The 15,103-nt window shown below is 42.3% G+C and overlaps 1 protein-coding gene across 2 annotated transcripts; it reads left to right on the top strand.

Moving 5' to 3' along the window:
* The first annotated feature begins 596 nt into the window (after nt 1-596).
* On the top strand, nt 597-13,519 carry LOC101476820 (transketolase). 2 transcript variants are annotated; one of them, XM_004554033.4, is made up of 14 exons: nt 597-857; nt 2,267-2,384; nt 2,637-2,750; nt 3,374-3,471; nt 6,362-6,553; nt 6,785-6,903; nt 7,993-8,189; nt 8,358-8,522; nt 9,128-9,284; nt 9,865-9,995; nt 10,106-10,189; nt 10,343-10,436; nt 10,567-10,689; nt 12,716-13,519. In XM_004554033.4, exons 1-14 carry the CDS (start codon nt 751-753, stop codon nt 12,901-12,903), a joined length of 1,887 nt encoding a protein of 628 aa, XP_004554090.3. In that variant the 5' UTR covers nt 597-750; the 3' UTR covers nt 12,904-13,519. The 2 variants fall into 2 exon arrangements, with proteins under 2 accessions (XP_004554090.3, XP_076734144.1); XM_076878029.1 differs by lacking the exons at nt 597-857; nt 2,267-2,384; nt 2,637-2,750; nt 3,374-3,471 and adding an exon at nt 4,736-4,821.
* The last annotated feature ends 1,584 nt before the right edge of the window (nt 13,520-15,103 follow it).

Below are 15,103 nucleotides of genomic sequence, written 5' to 3'. Positions count from 1 at the left end.
AGCTCCTGTTCAAATGTCAGCTTAGTGATGATGTTGGTCGAAGCTGTGTAAGAATGTGGACAGCAATGCTGCAGCTACAAGGAAAGTCCATTTGTATAAAATGAGAGCATTGGGGTCTATTTATAGAGCGGTGTGAACGCATTTTGCAGCCTGTATGGATGCATGAGATGAAACTCCTCAGTGCAACTTCACGATAAATAAATAAAACTTTCCCGCTGTTTAAAAAATGACGAATACAAAAATCTGTCAGTATAAACTGATCTCGATGTGCATCACTTATTTTATATTATAATATATATTTCATATATAATGTGTTCCCACTTTTTTGCACGCATTGTTTTGGTTTGCATAGTTGCTGTCTGTACAGAGCGTGGAAATGCTGCATCTGAGCGTCCCTGATCAGAGTCTGTGTGCCGGCTTGCTGTGAGCGTTTACCCGCGCGTGTGGCCTTGGTTTTAGTCCAAAGCCTTCCTACTGTCGGTTCATGCGACAGTTTGGACTAACTGCAGGCTTCGTTTGGCCCTAGATTAGCCATATTCATAGGCTTCGCTTGCAAACACGCCCCCTCCCTCCCGCCCTCTGTCTCTGTGGTTAAACAGCGTTATCTCTTTTTAACCCCTGCCATCGTCCGCTGCGCTCTCCTCGCCTTTATTCTCAGAACAGTAGACCGGGGGGAACTTTTAACTCTTTTAACTCTATTTTACCGGCTTGCGTGTGAGTGAGTGTGCTTCTCTTCGGTTCACCGGCCAGATGGAGGACTATCATAAACCGGACCAGCAGACGGTGCAGGCGCTCAGGAACATCGCCACCCGACTCCGGATCAACTCCATCAAGGCGACAACTGCAGCGGGCAGCGGGTAAGATGGTTAAACCGAGCAGGAGACGCGTGACAGCAGAAAACGTGGTTTTATGCACGTCATTTTTATCCGTTTAAATATCGATGTGTGATTTCTTTCATTTATGAGGACCTGCTTCAGGGAAGCGCATCGTAATTACAGATGAACTGGTCGCAGAACACAGTAACGTCTGTTTTAACGTGTAAAATAGTCAAACTGTGTGTTTAAAATATTGTAGATGCACCATATGAAAATCTGTCTCTGTGTGTGACGTGTCTAAACTTTTTTAAGCATTTCAGTTGTTTACCTGTGCGTATAGTTAGTTTTATACCAGAGTCTGTGCGCAATTTACGCAAAAGCAAGGGCGGTTGGGCAAGTTCATGTACATACATGCTACGAGCAATATCCTGACCGAAAATATAGTCTTAATGTATTTAATAATATGTTGTGCCCCTTCAAAATAATAAAACATGTTTATTATTTTGAAGGGGATCGAGCTTGCTGCAGGTGCACTGGTGTTCCACTCCTCTTGTCCTCCGAGATCACTTACGCAACACACACATACAACTCACGCCGGACAGTTGTTTTATGTGGCCATTGCTACGGCTCATGGGTCGATGTGTTGTGCGGCAGCAGAGAGCCGCTCAGTGCGCAAACATGCTTCTGCAGCGCCTGCGTGACCCGACGGAAACGGCAAAAGCGAATAACAACGTCCAGTGTGCACTTTCTAAGTCGCGATGACAAATATGCTGTCATGATAGAAAATACAATGACCTGGAAAATAAATCGGACTTTTCATTATTGGTGACTCTTTTTTTTTTTTTAATTTTATCGAGAAATAAATAAATAGTTTCTTTTCTTTTGTTCTCGGTTCTTGTTGTTCTTCAATGATTTGCTTCCAACATGAAGCTCCTCTCTTTCCAGTGGAGATGCTTCCCAATCCATCCATCACTTTTGGTTCGAATTCCCTTTTTAGCTTAAAGACATCAAACACTTACAGACTTTTTTTTTATATATATAACGTGTGCTGCACCAATCACTCACCCTTTTCCTTGTTCTTTTTTCTTTCTTTCTTTCTTTCTTTCTTTCTTTCTTTCTTTCTTTCTTTCTTTCTTTCTTTCTTTCTTTCTTTCTTTCTTTCTTTCTTTCTTTGTTTTTAATTATCTCATTACATTTTTCATTTCAGGGTATTTAAAAAAAGACTCTTTAGTGAGGTATTTTGTGCGCCCAGAGGACTGAAGGAGCAGTGTAGGAGCTATTGTATATGTGCTTACTGTTGTGTGACCTTGATGATAGTGTGGCCTTACATAATTCCCCAAATACTGATGGTCTGGCTTTAATTAACCCACTGAATGTGCACTGACGGGATGAACCGGACAGTTAAACTCAATTTCTAATGTCATTTTGCCTCTGCACCTATTTTGTTGCAGTCACCCCACATCATGCAGCAGCGTGGCCGAGATCATGTCCGTGCTTTTCTTTCATTCCATGAAATACCGACCCGAAGACCCACGTAACCCCAACAATGACCGGTTTGTCCTCTCTAAGGTAATGCGCACACATCCATAATGGTTGAAGACGTTTTCAAAAGCATCAACACACAGAGGGAGGTTGAACTGAGTCAAATAATATGCATGTGCTCTAGTGTATATATAGGATTTTTATATAGTATGTGTCTAAATAACTCACTCATATAAGGCTCTAGCATATATATTACAATGCTACAAAATTAGTGCAGTCATCTGTGTTCCCTCTGTTCAGTTATCTGATCAATGAGCTCTGAAAACTTTGCCTCCTCAGGGTCACGCAGCCCCGGTGCTGTATGCTGTGTGGGCAGAGACGGGCTACCTGAAGGAGAATGAGCTTCTCAACCTCCGCAAGGTCGACTCAATCCTGGAGGGACACCCTGTGCCGGTGAGGCAACATTGAAACCTGCAAGAAGTTTAAGGCTTTGAGAGTCACTACCATGAATCAGGAATATTTTAAAACCTTTATGCTGCCTTTCATGGTTTCCTTTCATGCTTTCTTTGGAGTTGAGAGAGAAGTATTTGTCGTGTTTTCACACTGAAGTTGATACGTTTCACACTGCACTAAACACACACGAACAGAGTGAGATATATTGAAAAGTTAAGTAAAATCTTATATATGCTATGCTTTCCGACTTTTCTGTTAAATACTGCATAGTTTATGGACAAGTGTTTGTGAATAAGAACATTACAGTATCCTTGCTGCACACGAGACGTGGACACGCTTCCACAGATAACAGCAAAGCATCTGTAGGCAGAGAAAGCGAGACAACGCTGCGCCTGTGTGACAGAGATGCTTTGTCGTCTGCTGCAAACATCAGTGACACTTTGTCCACATTAACCCAGAAATTGGCGCACTGTAACATCCAGACCATAGCTGCTGTTCCAACAGTTCCACTGCTGCTGCTTTTATGATCCATTTAGAAATGAAAAACAATCCATCTGCTGTTGCTTGCTTAGCTCGAGCTGGAGTGAGTAATGTGCATCTTTTTTATGTGTGCGTGGATGCAGAAGCAGCAGTTTGTGGATGTGGCCACGGGATCTCTTGGTCAGGGGCTGGGAGCCGCGTGTGGAATGGCTTACACTGGAAAATTCTTTGACAAGGCCAGGTAACACAAACAAAGTCACACTCACGCGTATAAACACAATCATTTTGGTGGGGGGCGTGCACATTTCTGCAGAAGTGCAGCAGCCCAGTTTGCATCTGCACACATTAAGATGGACTGTATGAAATTATGCATGACATAATGTACGCTGCAGCGAGCTGCACAGACATGTGACATTTCTGCCTGGAGCTTGGGAATAAAACGCTCTCTGACAGGCTTGGTCTGTGCTGACATTTAGGCAGTCACTTAGAGCTTATGAGAGGCGACCTTCATCCTGTTTTACCTTCACATCAGGATTAATGGGGCTGGATGAAATCAGTGGCAGTGAGCTCAGAGTTGAATGCATATAAAAAGTTTTATGTTTGTTAAAACAGTGTACTATTTTTTTTTCAATTTCTTTCAACATTATTCTTCACAATTCAAATGTAGTTTCATCTCAGTGTTTTGACAGCAATGCAGCTCCTACTCAGCTGAATTTCAGCTGATTGAACTCGCTCCACGTTTGTCTCCTTTGTTCTTGCGTGGTCTGGAAAATACCCGGCCGTTTCTGTCTGACAATAGATGTTTAGAGCCGTGTAGCCTGTAGCATGCTGGATTCACGTTTTCAAAATTTGTTATGATTTTCTATTTCTTTTTTTTACGCATCCGAGCTGAAACCTGACTTTCAGGATGATATTTGGTACATTTGATTGCGAGCCGAGCAGAATGTGATTGCTTGAAAGGCAGCTTTGGGGGTTTTTTTTTGCTGTTTTGCAGGGAGTGCTGCACTTGCACTCTGTGTTGGCTGTCCTTCATATCTCTCTCACTCTCTTTGCATTCTATGTGCACTCAATTATTTCTGCTCTAATAATCACACATGCAAAAGCACAGTTCTCCCTCATCTCCCTGCCTCACCCATTTCCCTCACCACCTCTTAAAAAAATGATGAAATCTTATATTGTGCTGCTATCTACCTGGGCTCCACTGTGCATTCAGACAATAATAATGCATGGACCATGTGTGTTTGCATGGTGCATGCAGTAACAACACACGTAACAACAACTACTGGCTGCCGGCTGCATCACTGGTTTCATAATATGATCGGTCCGATACTGTACTAAATTACTGGATCGGATATCGGAGAAAAATAAAAAATGTAATCCGATCCATTAAATATCACGAAAGCATCTCACAAAACTTGCAACACGCTGTAACTCGCCTCAGAACGTTAGCACGTCGGAGCAGTGTGCATCACGTAATAGAGCGGCTGTGGCATGCGGGACCTGTCGGTGGTCTGGATAGCATGTGGAGCTTCGCTAGCAACCCGGCATTTCATCTCCGACAAAGTTATCCCGAGAGAAGTAAAGCAAGTGTGTAAGTCCATCTCTGAATGTAAAGCATTCCTGCGTTAAGCTTAACAAGCGACTGCCTCTTCTTGCTGCTACTTCAATCATGAAACTGCTTAACGATCAGCTGATCGGCTTTTCTGTCGCGAGTCCATGTCTCTAGTTTGCTTTTGGCCCACTTTGTTGTTAGAATTTATTTAATATTACTTTCTACTCGAGGATCTTTTTCTACGTAGCTGACGGCTGGTAACTGTGCAGGGGCGGATCTAGCAAAGTTTAGCCAGCGGGGCCGATAGGGCATTAACAGGGAAAAGGGGGCACAAAGACATACTTTTCTTTCTTATTCTCATTTAAAATGTCTAGCTTTTAATAAATAATTATCTGACACCCAAAGTTTTAATTTGATGTAAAATGAATAGAAGTCAATTACTGTATATAGTAACTATTAAGTCTAATATGTATACATATATATATGTATATATATATATATATATATATATATATATACCCTAGTAAGCTATAGTACATTTTCCTTTGGGAAGGTACCATCTGTGCAGTCTGCAATTTTGTTGAAGAAAGATGTTGAATCTATTTAATATTTCTTGAAAAATAATTGATTTCTGTGCATTTTTTTTCACACTGCATCAAATTAAGGTTGATTACGTCGATTAAGCATCATGAGGTGGAGCGTGAGGGGTGGTTCCCTATTTTTTATTTATTTATTTTTGTTGTTGCTGGGAGTTGGAACCCTATTAGTTAGGTTGCTTAATATTTATGCTAAGTACTCTTTAAAATACCAGAATAGGGAGGATGGTGTAGGTCTAAGTTTATTAGATTGATCAGTATTGCTGAACTATGAAATATTTTTTTTGTATACAGGTATAACAGAATAGCTTTAGTGTAGTTGTTGTTTTAAACTTGAGTATGAACTTATACAAAATGCAGCAAGATATTTAAAAAACAGTTTTGTTGATTAAAAAACACTATATCGGATTCATATCGGTATCGGCAGATATCCAAATTTATGATATCGGTATCGGTATCGGACATAAAAAAGTGGTATCGTGCCATCTCTAGTTTGAATTTAAATTTGAATACTATCCGTTTATACGCTTTATTGGTTTTTTCGTTGTCCTTTCCCTTCAATCTAAAGTCTCTACCTCTTTTCTCTCCAGTCCCACCTCTGTGGAATTCCCCTCTTCTTCCTTTCTTTATGTGTCGTGTGGTTTTTTTGGGTTTTTTCCTCTGTGGTCGGAGTTGGAATGCGTGGTGTAATTCGCCGTGTCTCGGCCTATCTTCCAGTTTTAATGAGAACGTGTCTATTTGACTGGAAAGCTGTCAGGAGTTGTTACGCCACATAAGCAGCTACTGAGGATGATCAGAGCGTGGTGGGGATAAGGATTGGGGGAGGGATCTGTTTTTGTCTGTCTGTGTGTTTAGGTGTCATGGTCAGCTGTGACATCATGCCACCATAGGGGGGCATCAGATGATGGGAGGACGTGAAAGGACAGGAAAATGGAGCTGATATGAAAAATAACTAATTTCTCTTTCCCCGTCTCTGTTTGTAGCTATCGGGTGTTCTGCCTGTTGGGTGACGGAGAGCTGTCAGAAGGCTCGGTGTGGGAGGCCATGGCCTTCGCCTCATACTACCAGCTAGACAACTTGGTAGCCATCTTGGACATTAACCGACTGGGTCAGAGTGACCCGACTCCCCTGCAGCACCATGTGGAGAAATACCAGCGGCGCTGCGAGTCCTTTGGGTGAGCCAGGGGGGAAGTCAAAAACTATCTGAGTGGGTTATTTAGTGCTTCAGTAGCTGCTTAAGGAGTCATTCCAAGAACCGTTAAACAAACTCAGCTTCAGTCATTTATTTATAAAATAAGATGCACTTGTTCTTTAATTAATATGTAAGATTTGCTGCTCAAAATTAGTTTTTTATATTTTGACTCGAGCATAAGCACATGTAATGTTTGACTTGTCTGTTTCCCCAGCTGGCACGCCATTATAGTAGATGGCCACAGTGTGGAGGAGTTGTGTAAGGTGCTGAGTCAACCACGCCACCAGCCACTTGCCATTATCGCCAAGACCATCAAGGGCAAGGGCATCCCAGGTATAGCAACTATGCAGACAGTGGTTCAGAGTGCTCAAATATTAGTATTTTGTACTGTAATGAGCACCAGTTTCCTCTTCCTACTGAATAAATAAAGGTTGTTTAATCATTCCTTAAAGCATGCAGATAAATTGTTAAGTTTTACTGCTTAACATTTAAGATGTTTTTAAAAAGTGCTCTAAAATCCTTTTTTTTTAAAAGACTGGGTAAAATGTGGCATCTGACTGGGAATATTAGATCTGTCTGAAGTTTTCTGAACTGCCCCAAGCACCCACTGTGAGTGCACAGAGGCCATAATCCAGGTAGCGCTTCGGTGCTTTAGCTGCTGCTGCTCCATAATCCCTCAGAATGTGTAGGATACACTCCCTACAACAGCCCATTGTACTTGTGTTGTGATAAGCTAAGTTGGAGTGTGTGCGACCGACCGCATGTGTTTGTTGGGGAGAAAGAGACGGTTGTTATAAGAGGGTCTTTGTGTACAGATGAGTGGACCAGAAATCTTCAGTGTTGTTGCAACCCTGTGGCCTCTTGGCCTTAACCCTTGACCTCTGCTACAGGCTGATGTTACCCACTGGTGTGGAACATTGTTATGAGTGTGACAGCATGTGCACCTGCATGAATGTGGAAGGCATACGCTTGCAAGACGTGAACAAATTGGTTCCGTTAAAGAAAGAAAACTGAACAATGGTCGCTTAAATAACTTGAAACTGACAAAAGTAACAATAAATAGAAATGTACTGAAAATTAACACATTTAAAAGGTCAAGGTACGTCAGTGTCAGGTAACACCGTTCTTCGCTGTCTGAGCAATGCAAAGCGATGCAATTTTTGTGAGTCTTTAAGACTTCAACAGTGTGTTTTTCCCTAAATAAATAAATTGCATTTTTATGTTGGGTTCACGCATGATTAGCCCAGTGCTGACCTATCCGGCGTGTACCCTACCTTGAGGGTCTTGTGACAAGAAGAAGAAGATGGATAGATCAAAATATTTAAATGTTAAACTTTGATTAGGTGTTTGAAAGATCACTTGCTTCTGTTGGTCAAAAGAATAGATGCTCAGCGGATACTTAGGCGCGTCTGTGTCTTTCAGCGGCTGAGGATAAAATGGGCTGGCATGGTAAACCCCTGCCCAAGGACATGGCAGAGAGCGTGATCAAGGAGCTGCAGAACCGTATCATCAGCTGCAACAAGCGCCTCTATCCTGCTCCCCCCAATGAGGACACATCCCCTGTTAGCCTCCGCAACATCCGCATGCCGAGTGCACCCAGCTACAAACCTGGAGATAAGGTAGGATCAGTGGTAGCAGACAATCCACCCTCACTTGTCTTTAAAAGTCATTTTTACCTGTTCATAACATTAGATCAAAGAAGTAAATAAAATCTTTTTTCTATTTTTTTAAATAAAAACTTGAGCCGAGCGTACTTTATTGAATCTGTTTTCTCCCCGTGTGATCAGATCGCTACAAGGAAGGCGTACGGCATAGCTCTGGCCAAGCTGGGGCGTTACAACGAGCGAGTGGTGGTTCTGGATGGAGACACCAAGAACTCCACCTTCTCTGAGCTCTTTAAAAATGAACACCCCAACCGTTACGTGGAATGCTACATTGCAGAGCAAAACATGGTGAGGATAGTTCACAGCAAGAGAGCTGGAGAAAGTTTCACAGGTGAAGCTAAAGTGTGAAGAAGTATGAGAAGGCCAGCACGTTACTAAAACAAAATAGACTTAAGATTCAAACGCTGCTGTATAGAGTGGTAAAAGACGTCCATCAGCACCTGACTGAAGCTATTACATGTACACAAAGTGTTTTGTATAAGGTTTTTCCACTTATCTTTTATTTTCCATTGGGGCACAGTTTGCTTACTAGATGTTTTTGATGTGTCGCTGTCCTTCGAGGAGCCTTAACGTCAAATGTCCAATGTTTACTGTTCCTGATCATTATCAACTATTTCTTGGATCCTTCCAGGAAACAATTTTCACCAGTTTTCTTAATGAAGAAATGCATCATCGTAATGCAACGTAATATTCAGTATACTCTGTAGCACCTTCACAAAGGTGATGACCTATGCTGCATCTATGCTAGCAGCTCTGTGAGACTCTACTTTATTCACACTAATTACAAAGTGTATTGGAAACTGTAACTATATAGTGCTCGACTTCTTTAAAGCAAAAAAACAAACAAAACATAGATATAAAATATGCTGAACTGCCTCTCATCTCTCCTGCAGGTGAGCGTGGCGATTGGTTGTGCTGTACGAGACCGTAACGTGGTGTTCGCCAGCACCTTCGCCACCTTCTTTACCCGCGCTTATGACCAGCTCCGCATGGCCGCCATCTCCGAGAGCAACATCAACCTCTGTGGCTCCCACTGCGGTGTCTCCATTGGTCAGTTACCATCTTCCCTTTTGTGTTATGTCTTCACCGTTGTGAAGAGTGCACAACGTTTGGTTTATTATCATTTCACACCCCACAGTTAATACTGAAAGGACAGATTCCACTGAGCAAACCAGTCACAGCAGCCATATTTTTCTCAAGTTTAGTTTGGGACACTTTTGATTTTGGATCGAATCTGCCCACTGAATCCTCATTGGACTTGTAGTGGTGAAAAATATGAAGTTACTGTTTTTGCATGTTGCTCCTGTTCCAGTATCGCGGCACTGGTTTGAAGCTCTCTTCCTTTTTTAATTGGTTTTGATCCCCATAAATACTAAACCTTTGCTTCCATCTTCCTCTGTGTTATTGTGTTGTTCACATTCTCTCCTGGTATCAGCACTCCTCCTGTCCTTCCTCTCTGTCTCTGCGTCATGGAGGTGATGACAGAGCAGACTGAATCTCTGTCACCTCTTCCTCCCCCTCCTCTTTCTTCTTCTCCTCCTCCTCTTCAGGTACACTGCATGTCCACCTTTGCAGACTGAATGACATTGTCTGTTTCTTGTTGCTGAGGTGTGTGTTTGTGCATATTTAGGTGAGGATGGACCCTCTCAGATGGGTCTGGAGGATCTGGCTATGTTCAGAGCCATTCCTGCAGCTACTGTCTTCTACCCAAGTGACGGTGTTTCCACTGAGAAAGCTGTGGAGCTTGCCGCCAACACAAAGGTACTCGTAATGATTTTTGATAACGGGAAAAAGAAAGAAAAATATTAAGTACTTAAGATTATGTATGTTAAAAGCAGCGATTCATTTTGATGCTTTCTGATTTGTTCTAGGGTTTGTGTTTTATCCGGACAAGCCGCCCAGAGAACAACATCATTTACAACTGCAACGAAGACTTCCATGTCGGACAGGCTAAGGTTTGTTGCTGCATTTTAATCAAAATGTTGATCTATGCTCTAAATAAAATCTGTTTATTGTTCTAATTTTGCTGATCTGTTTAGACTCTGTGCACATTTTCTTCTGGAGTAGAAACAAACAAAGACAAATGTAGAGTTTCCCTTCGCACACAGGTTGTATATAAAACCAATGATGATTATGTGACTGTGGTTGGAGCGGGAGTGACCCTCCATGAGGCTCTGGCTGCTGCTGAAATGCTGAAGAAAGGTATGAAGAAATAAGGAAAAAAAAGATAAAGCTGACCTGTGACATAAAACAGTGCAAAAACTATTTTTCTTTTTGTAATTACATTTTTAAAGACACTGTTTCATATTCAACTTCCTCTTTTGCCGTTCAGAGAGAATAAACATTCGTGTGATCGATCCATTCACCATCAAACCCCTGGACTCCAAGACCATCATCGACAACGCCAGAGCCACCAGAGGACGCATTATCACAGTGGAGGACCACTACTATGAAGGTGAGGAGTCTGCACAGCGCCCCCAAGTGAAAATGAACAAATGCTGTATATAAAAGATGGCCAGAAGCTCTGTGTTGAAAATAAAAAGCAAGCTCAATAAACCTGGTCTATTAGCCAGCAGGGGGCACCATCTCTGTCTGGGAAAACAATGCTAAGGAGTCTGCAAAGAAGAAAAATGACTGCTGCTTACTTCATTTAGGAGCACAGTAAAAGTTTTCATGATCGGTTTGTTGTCTGAACTACTGGTTCAGTGTATTTTTTAATGCAGCATGAGATTCATTTTGTTGTTTTTGGGGGGGAGGGTTCCGTTTAAAGTCAAATAGACAATAAAGTGGGTATCATATAGGGTGTGGGCTCCTGGTGTCTGGCACGTTTCTCAGCCAGGTCTGCCTCACACTCACCCGGGGATGCTCAGGATGTCTTCTGAACATCTCCAGGTGAGGTGTTATAGGCATGCTCTACTGAGAGGGGACACCGGGACACAGAGACATCACACCTCTTGCTCGCCTTCCCCACAGAAGAGCTGGAGGAAGAAAAGATTTGTCAGTGGAAGGTCTGGCAACACTGCCTGGGCTGCTGGCTGGCTGGTTGGATGGAAACGGCAAACATGTCAAAGCCAAGGATTAAAAAATGAATGGGTATCATCACAATGGTTACATCAATCTATTAAAGACGGTCTACAGAAATTAATTTCAAGACAACAAAATAATTTAGGGGCAGGACTCTCTCTCTGTATACTCTCTAATGGTTTCCTGACCTCACTACCGTCCTGTCAATAAAGGCTAAAAGCCAAAACTAAATACATTAAAACAAAACAAAAACTTAATCCAAGAAGTTGTATATTTTCTTCTACACAAAATTGGAAAAAAAGAAATTTGTAAATCTAAACGAGTATCTGAATTTAAAATTAGTTTGCAAGGTGTTGCAATAAAACTTCTATATGTAGAATATTTATTATTATATCTAAAATATGCTGATTATTTTTTGACCGTTTTATATTCCTGTTTGGTCAAAGTCACATTAGTCTGGCAGCAGCAGGAGAGATTTAAGTAACAGGCATACGAGGGATTGTTATGCAGCTGCTTGCGTGTCTGCGCTGCTTGTGTATCAACTCATGAATAAAAAAAGCCCTGAGCAGCTAAGGACAGACGTCTGTGTACAGACGGAGAAGCTCTTAGGTGGAGAGAGAAGAAGGGCCTGAGGAAGGGAGGAAAAAGATAGAAGTATGGGATACGGAACGTCGCAGAGAACTAAGGTGCATGTTGTAGCGGTAAAGAGAGAGGCGTACGCTAAGGAAAAGGTAAAACAGATATTTTTTAAAAATGCTTGTTGGGGGGAGGGAGGGAGGACAGAGGGTGGAAGTGGAAGAGCCTGTCAGGATTTCTTAATTTCATCTCCGGCCTTTGGGCTCTCAGTGACCTACATACAGTACCAGCATGGCAAAGAAAAAAAAAACAAGCATCCAATTTTTGCTTTTTCCTTTGTCTCCTCTCAGCCACTGTGTGTGTTTCTGTGAGCCTAAATTTAGCGGTTTGTTTTTCCTTCTTTGAGAGAACTTCTGTCTGTGAAAGAGACAGCACCCATTTGATTGCACACACTTTAAAATTCAGATATATATAATAGGTTGTATGCAACTTGAAATCTTAAAGATTGTGGCCTGTCCAGGTAGACCAGAGATGTTTTAGTTCAATAAAGTGCGATGACTTTTTCCGTCAGGTACCTCTTAATGGCCAGCATAAAAAAGGAAGTAACTGCATGTATTACTTACACACCTGACTATATTCAGCCTTCAGATCGCATTCCTAAAGGGGATGAACGTGTGACAGGAGAGGAGTGAGAAAACAGAGGGAGGGTGGCGCCAGTCCTGTCAGCACACATTACATCTCTGCTGAGCGTAATCGCTCATGGAGGTGTAGATAGATTAAATATGACACTCGGAAAGATGCCGAGCAACTTAGAAACTTGATATTTGGACGAACTACCCGTTAATCGATAGTCTTGTCTGCTCTGTATTCTGATTCCTCAGGTGGTCTAGGTGAAGCAGTGTGTTCGGCGGTGGTGAATGAGACCGGCTTCACCGTCCACCGCCTGGCAGTCTCCCAAGTGCCCCGGAGCGGTAAGCCCCACGAGCTACTCCGAATCTTTGGCATAGACCGTGACGGCATTGCTCAAGCGGTCCGTAAGATGCTCAGCAGCTCAGCCAACGCCAAGTAGGAAGGCTGCAGGAGTGACAGCAGCGGGAACAACATGGTAACTGACTCCGTGGTTAACCGGTTACCTCCACGGAGGCACCAAACAAACAAAGTAAACCAACATGGGGGGAGGGATAGCACGACTGGCCCACTCACGCTCTCCTCCTCATAAACCAATTGGAGGCATTTGTTTAAAGCAAAACAAAAAAAAGAAGGTAACATGATTTCTCTCTGTCATCAATGTTGTCTGACACCCCCTCCCCAGAATTTTACCCTATCACTTTGTGAGTTCAGTAAACACACTTCCTACCCCTTAAACTCCCCCACACCTCCACCCTCTAGTTCCTTCCTACCTCTCAGAGAAAGTTCTGGTGCTGCTGTAGTGTCTCAGTGAAAGCAGTGAACGTGGTTTGGAGTGACGTCAAGTCTTTATCGTTTTTTCTGTGGAACCCCCTCTCACTTCTTGGGCTCAGCGATATGAGCGTCTGCACCCAGTACAACTTTGTAAAGTCCCACCCGACATGAGCAAAGCAGGGTGTGGAGAAACTCTGGTTTGGTCTGTTTTGAGCACTGACTGTTTTTAACCTGTTTTGACTTGGATAGGACTGTTTCACACCAATAAAGGGATGGTTACTTCACGGTACTTGTGTCTGAGGTCTTTCTTGAGGGTTTCGGTGATGGCACGAAGCAGGCATCACAAGCATCTTTTAAGTTTGAAGTCAAAATCCTCCTGTTTTCTTATCTGCAAGTGGCAAATTCAATCACACAGTGAAGTATTTCAAGCCAACTAGTGTGACCAATAAATGCAGAAATATCAGGTTAATAAATGGAATAGAGTCAATTATTTCAGATGGATTGATGTCGCTAAGCAGGATTTTGTGTCCATCTGTCTGAACTCTCACTGTCTGATTCAGTTTCCCAAATTGCCCTGCAATGATGCTTTGTATTAAACATAATATGAGGAAAAAAACAGGATCTCAGTATTGGTCTTACTCCTGTCCTGTCTAAATTTGTTCTTCTTTCGCTTCTCTTTCCCCTCTTCCTGTTAAAAAGGAGTTCTTCCTTCCCACTGTCACCAAGTGCCTTCTCATATGGGATCAGGAATTGCTGGGTCTTTCTGAGACTGTTGTGATTTAGTGCTTTATTAAAGTGAATTACCATCACTGTCATACTTTAATACAAGAAAACCATCATTAATTTTATTAGCAATAGCCCTGCTGTTACTGCTATGAAAATGTATTTTCTGTTTAAGTTTGTATGTGCGTTAATTTGCTGAATAGTGGTCACTGTGGCCTCAAGCAATCAAATAATTGCTTTAAACTAAATCTTTCAATTATGAAGCAGTCAAATTAAAGTGTTCTGGTGACTGGCTGTAGGATCACACAAGCACACAGCTACTGTGTATCATCTATATTTAATGTGCGTTAATAATTTAACAGCCCATTGAAAGATTTAGGCTGGCTGGCTTATATATGTACAAGATGACAGATTAAAGGAAAAATGTGGTGTTTCCCCAGAACAGCTTTGGGTTGATTCTACAAGACTACTGGAGTGATGGAGCACCAGCGTCATCTAATGTGACGTGAGGATGTGTTGCATGTTTTTATGCTTCTTAAAGCATTAGATAAGCCATTTTCCCTATGGATGAGGGTGAAGAGAGCACTCCTATCATGGGGTTGTTGATTTGTGGTGAGTTTATCCTCTAAGTGGACCTAAACCATGGCAGAAAAATGCAGCCCACAGCATAAAGGAACTATCAGAGTGCAGCTGTCAAACATTTGGGGGTTTTTTTGTTGCATGAGATATTGTTAGATGCTTATATAACATATAGAAGTACGTTTTTTATAAACTTAATTCAGATTTACCCATAACTGTAATAAAGTCATTAAACTATGAAATTTAGATTGTAAGAAAGATTAAGCATCAGCTGAGCATTAACACTGGATGACACGCAGACAACAAAGATTTAATTTAGCCTTCTTGAAAAAAAACCCATCTCAATGATGGCTGCTGCTGCTGGCAGAGCCCACGGGCACGCCACTGCAACCCCCTCTGACCTCTGCTCCATAGCTGCTGGGTGACCTCTCGTTTGGGGCTCTACTCAGCTTTTCCCAGGAGGGTGGCACGGTTCCCCCCCTTTTGGTGGTCCTCCTCGGGTCCTTGTACTCTGGGGCCTCTGGATATCTGGAGCCTGGATCTCCTCCATACCTGCTTCATACCCT

This window comes from Maylandia zebra, linkage group LG20 (assembly GCF_041146795.1).
Source record: "Maylandia zebra isolate NMK-2024a linkage group LG20, Mzebra_GT3a, whole genome shotgun sequence".
NCBI lineage: Eukaryota > Metazoa > Chordata > Actinopteri > Cichliformes > Cichlidae > Maylandia > Maylandia zebra.
The sequence above is the reverse complement of the archived record's forward strand: the minus strand, read 5'-3'. Positions and strand labels throughout refer to the sequence as shown.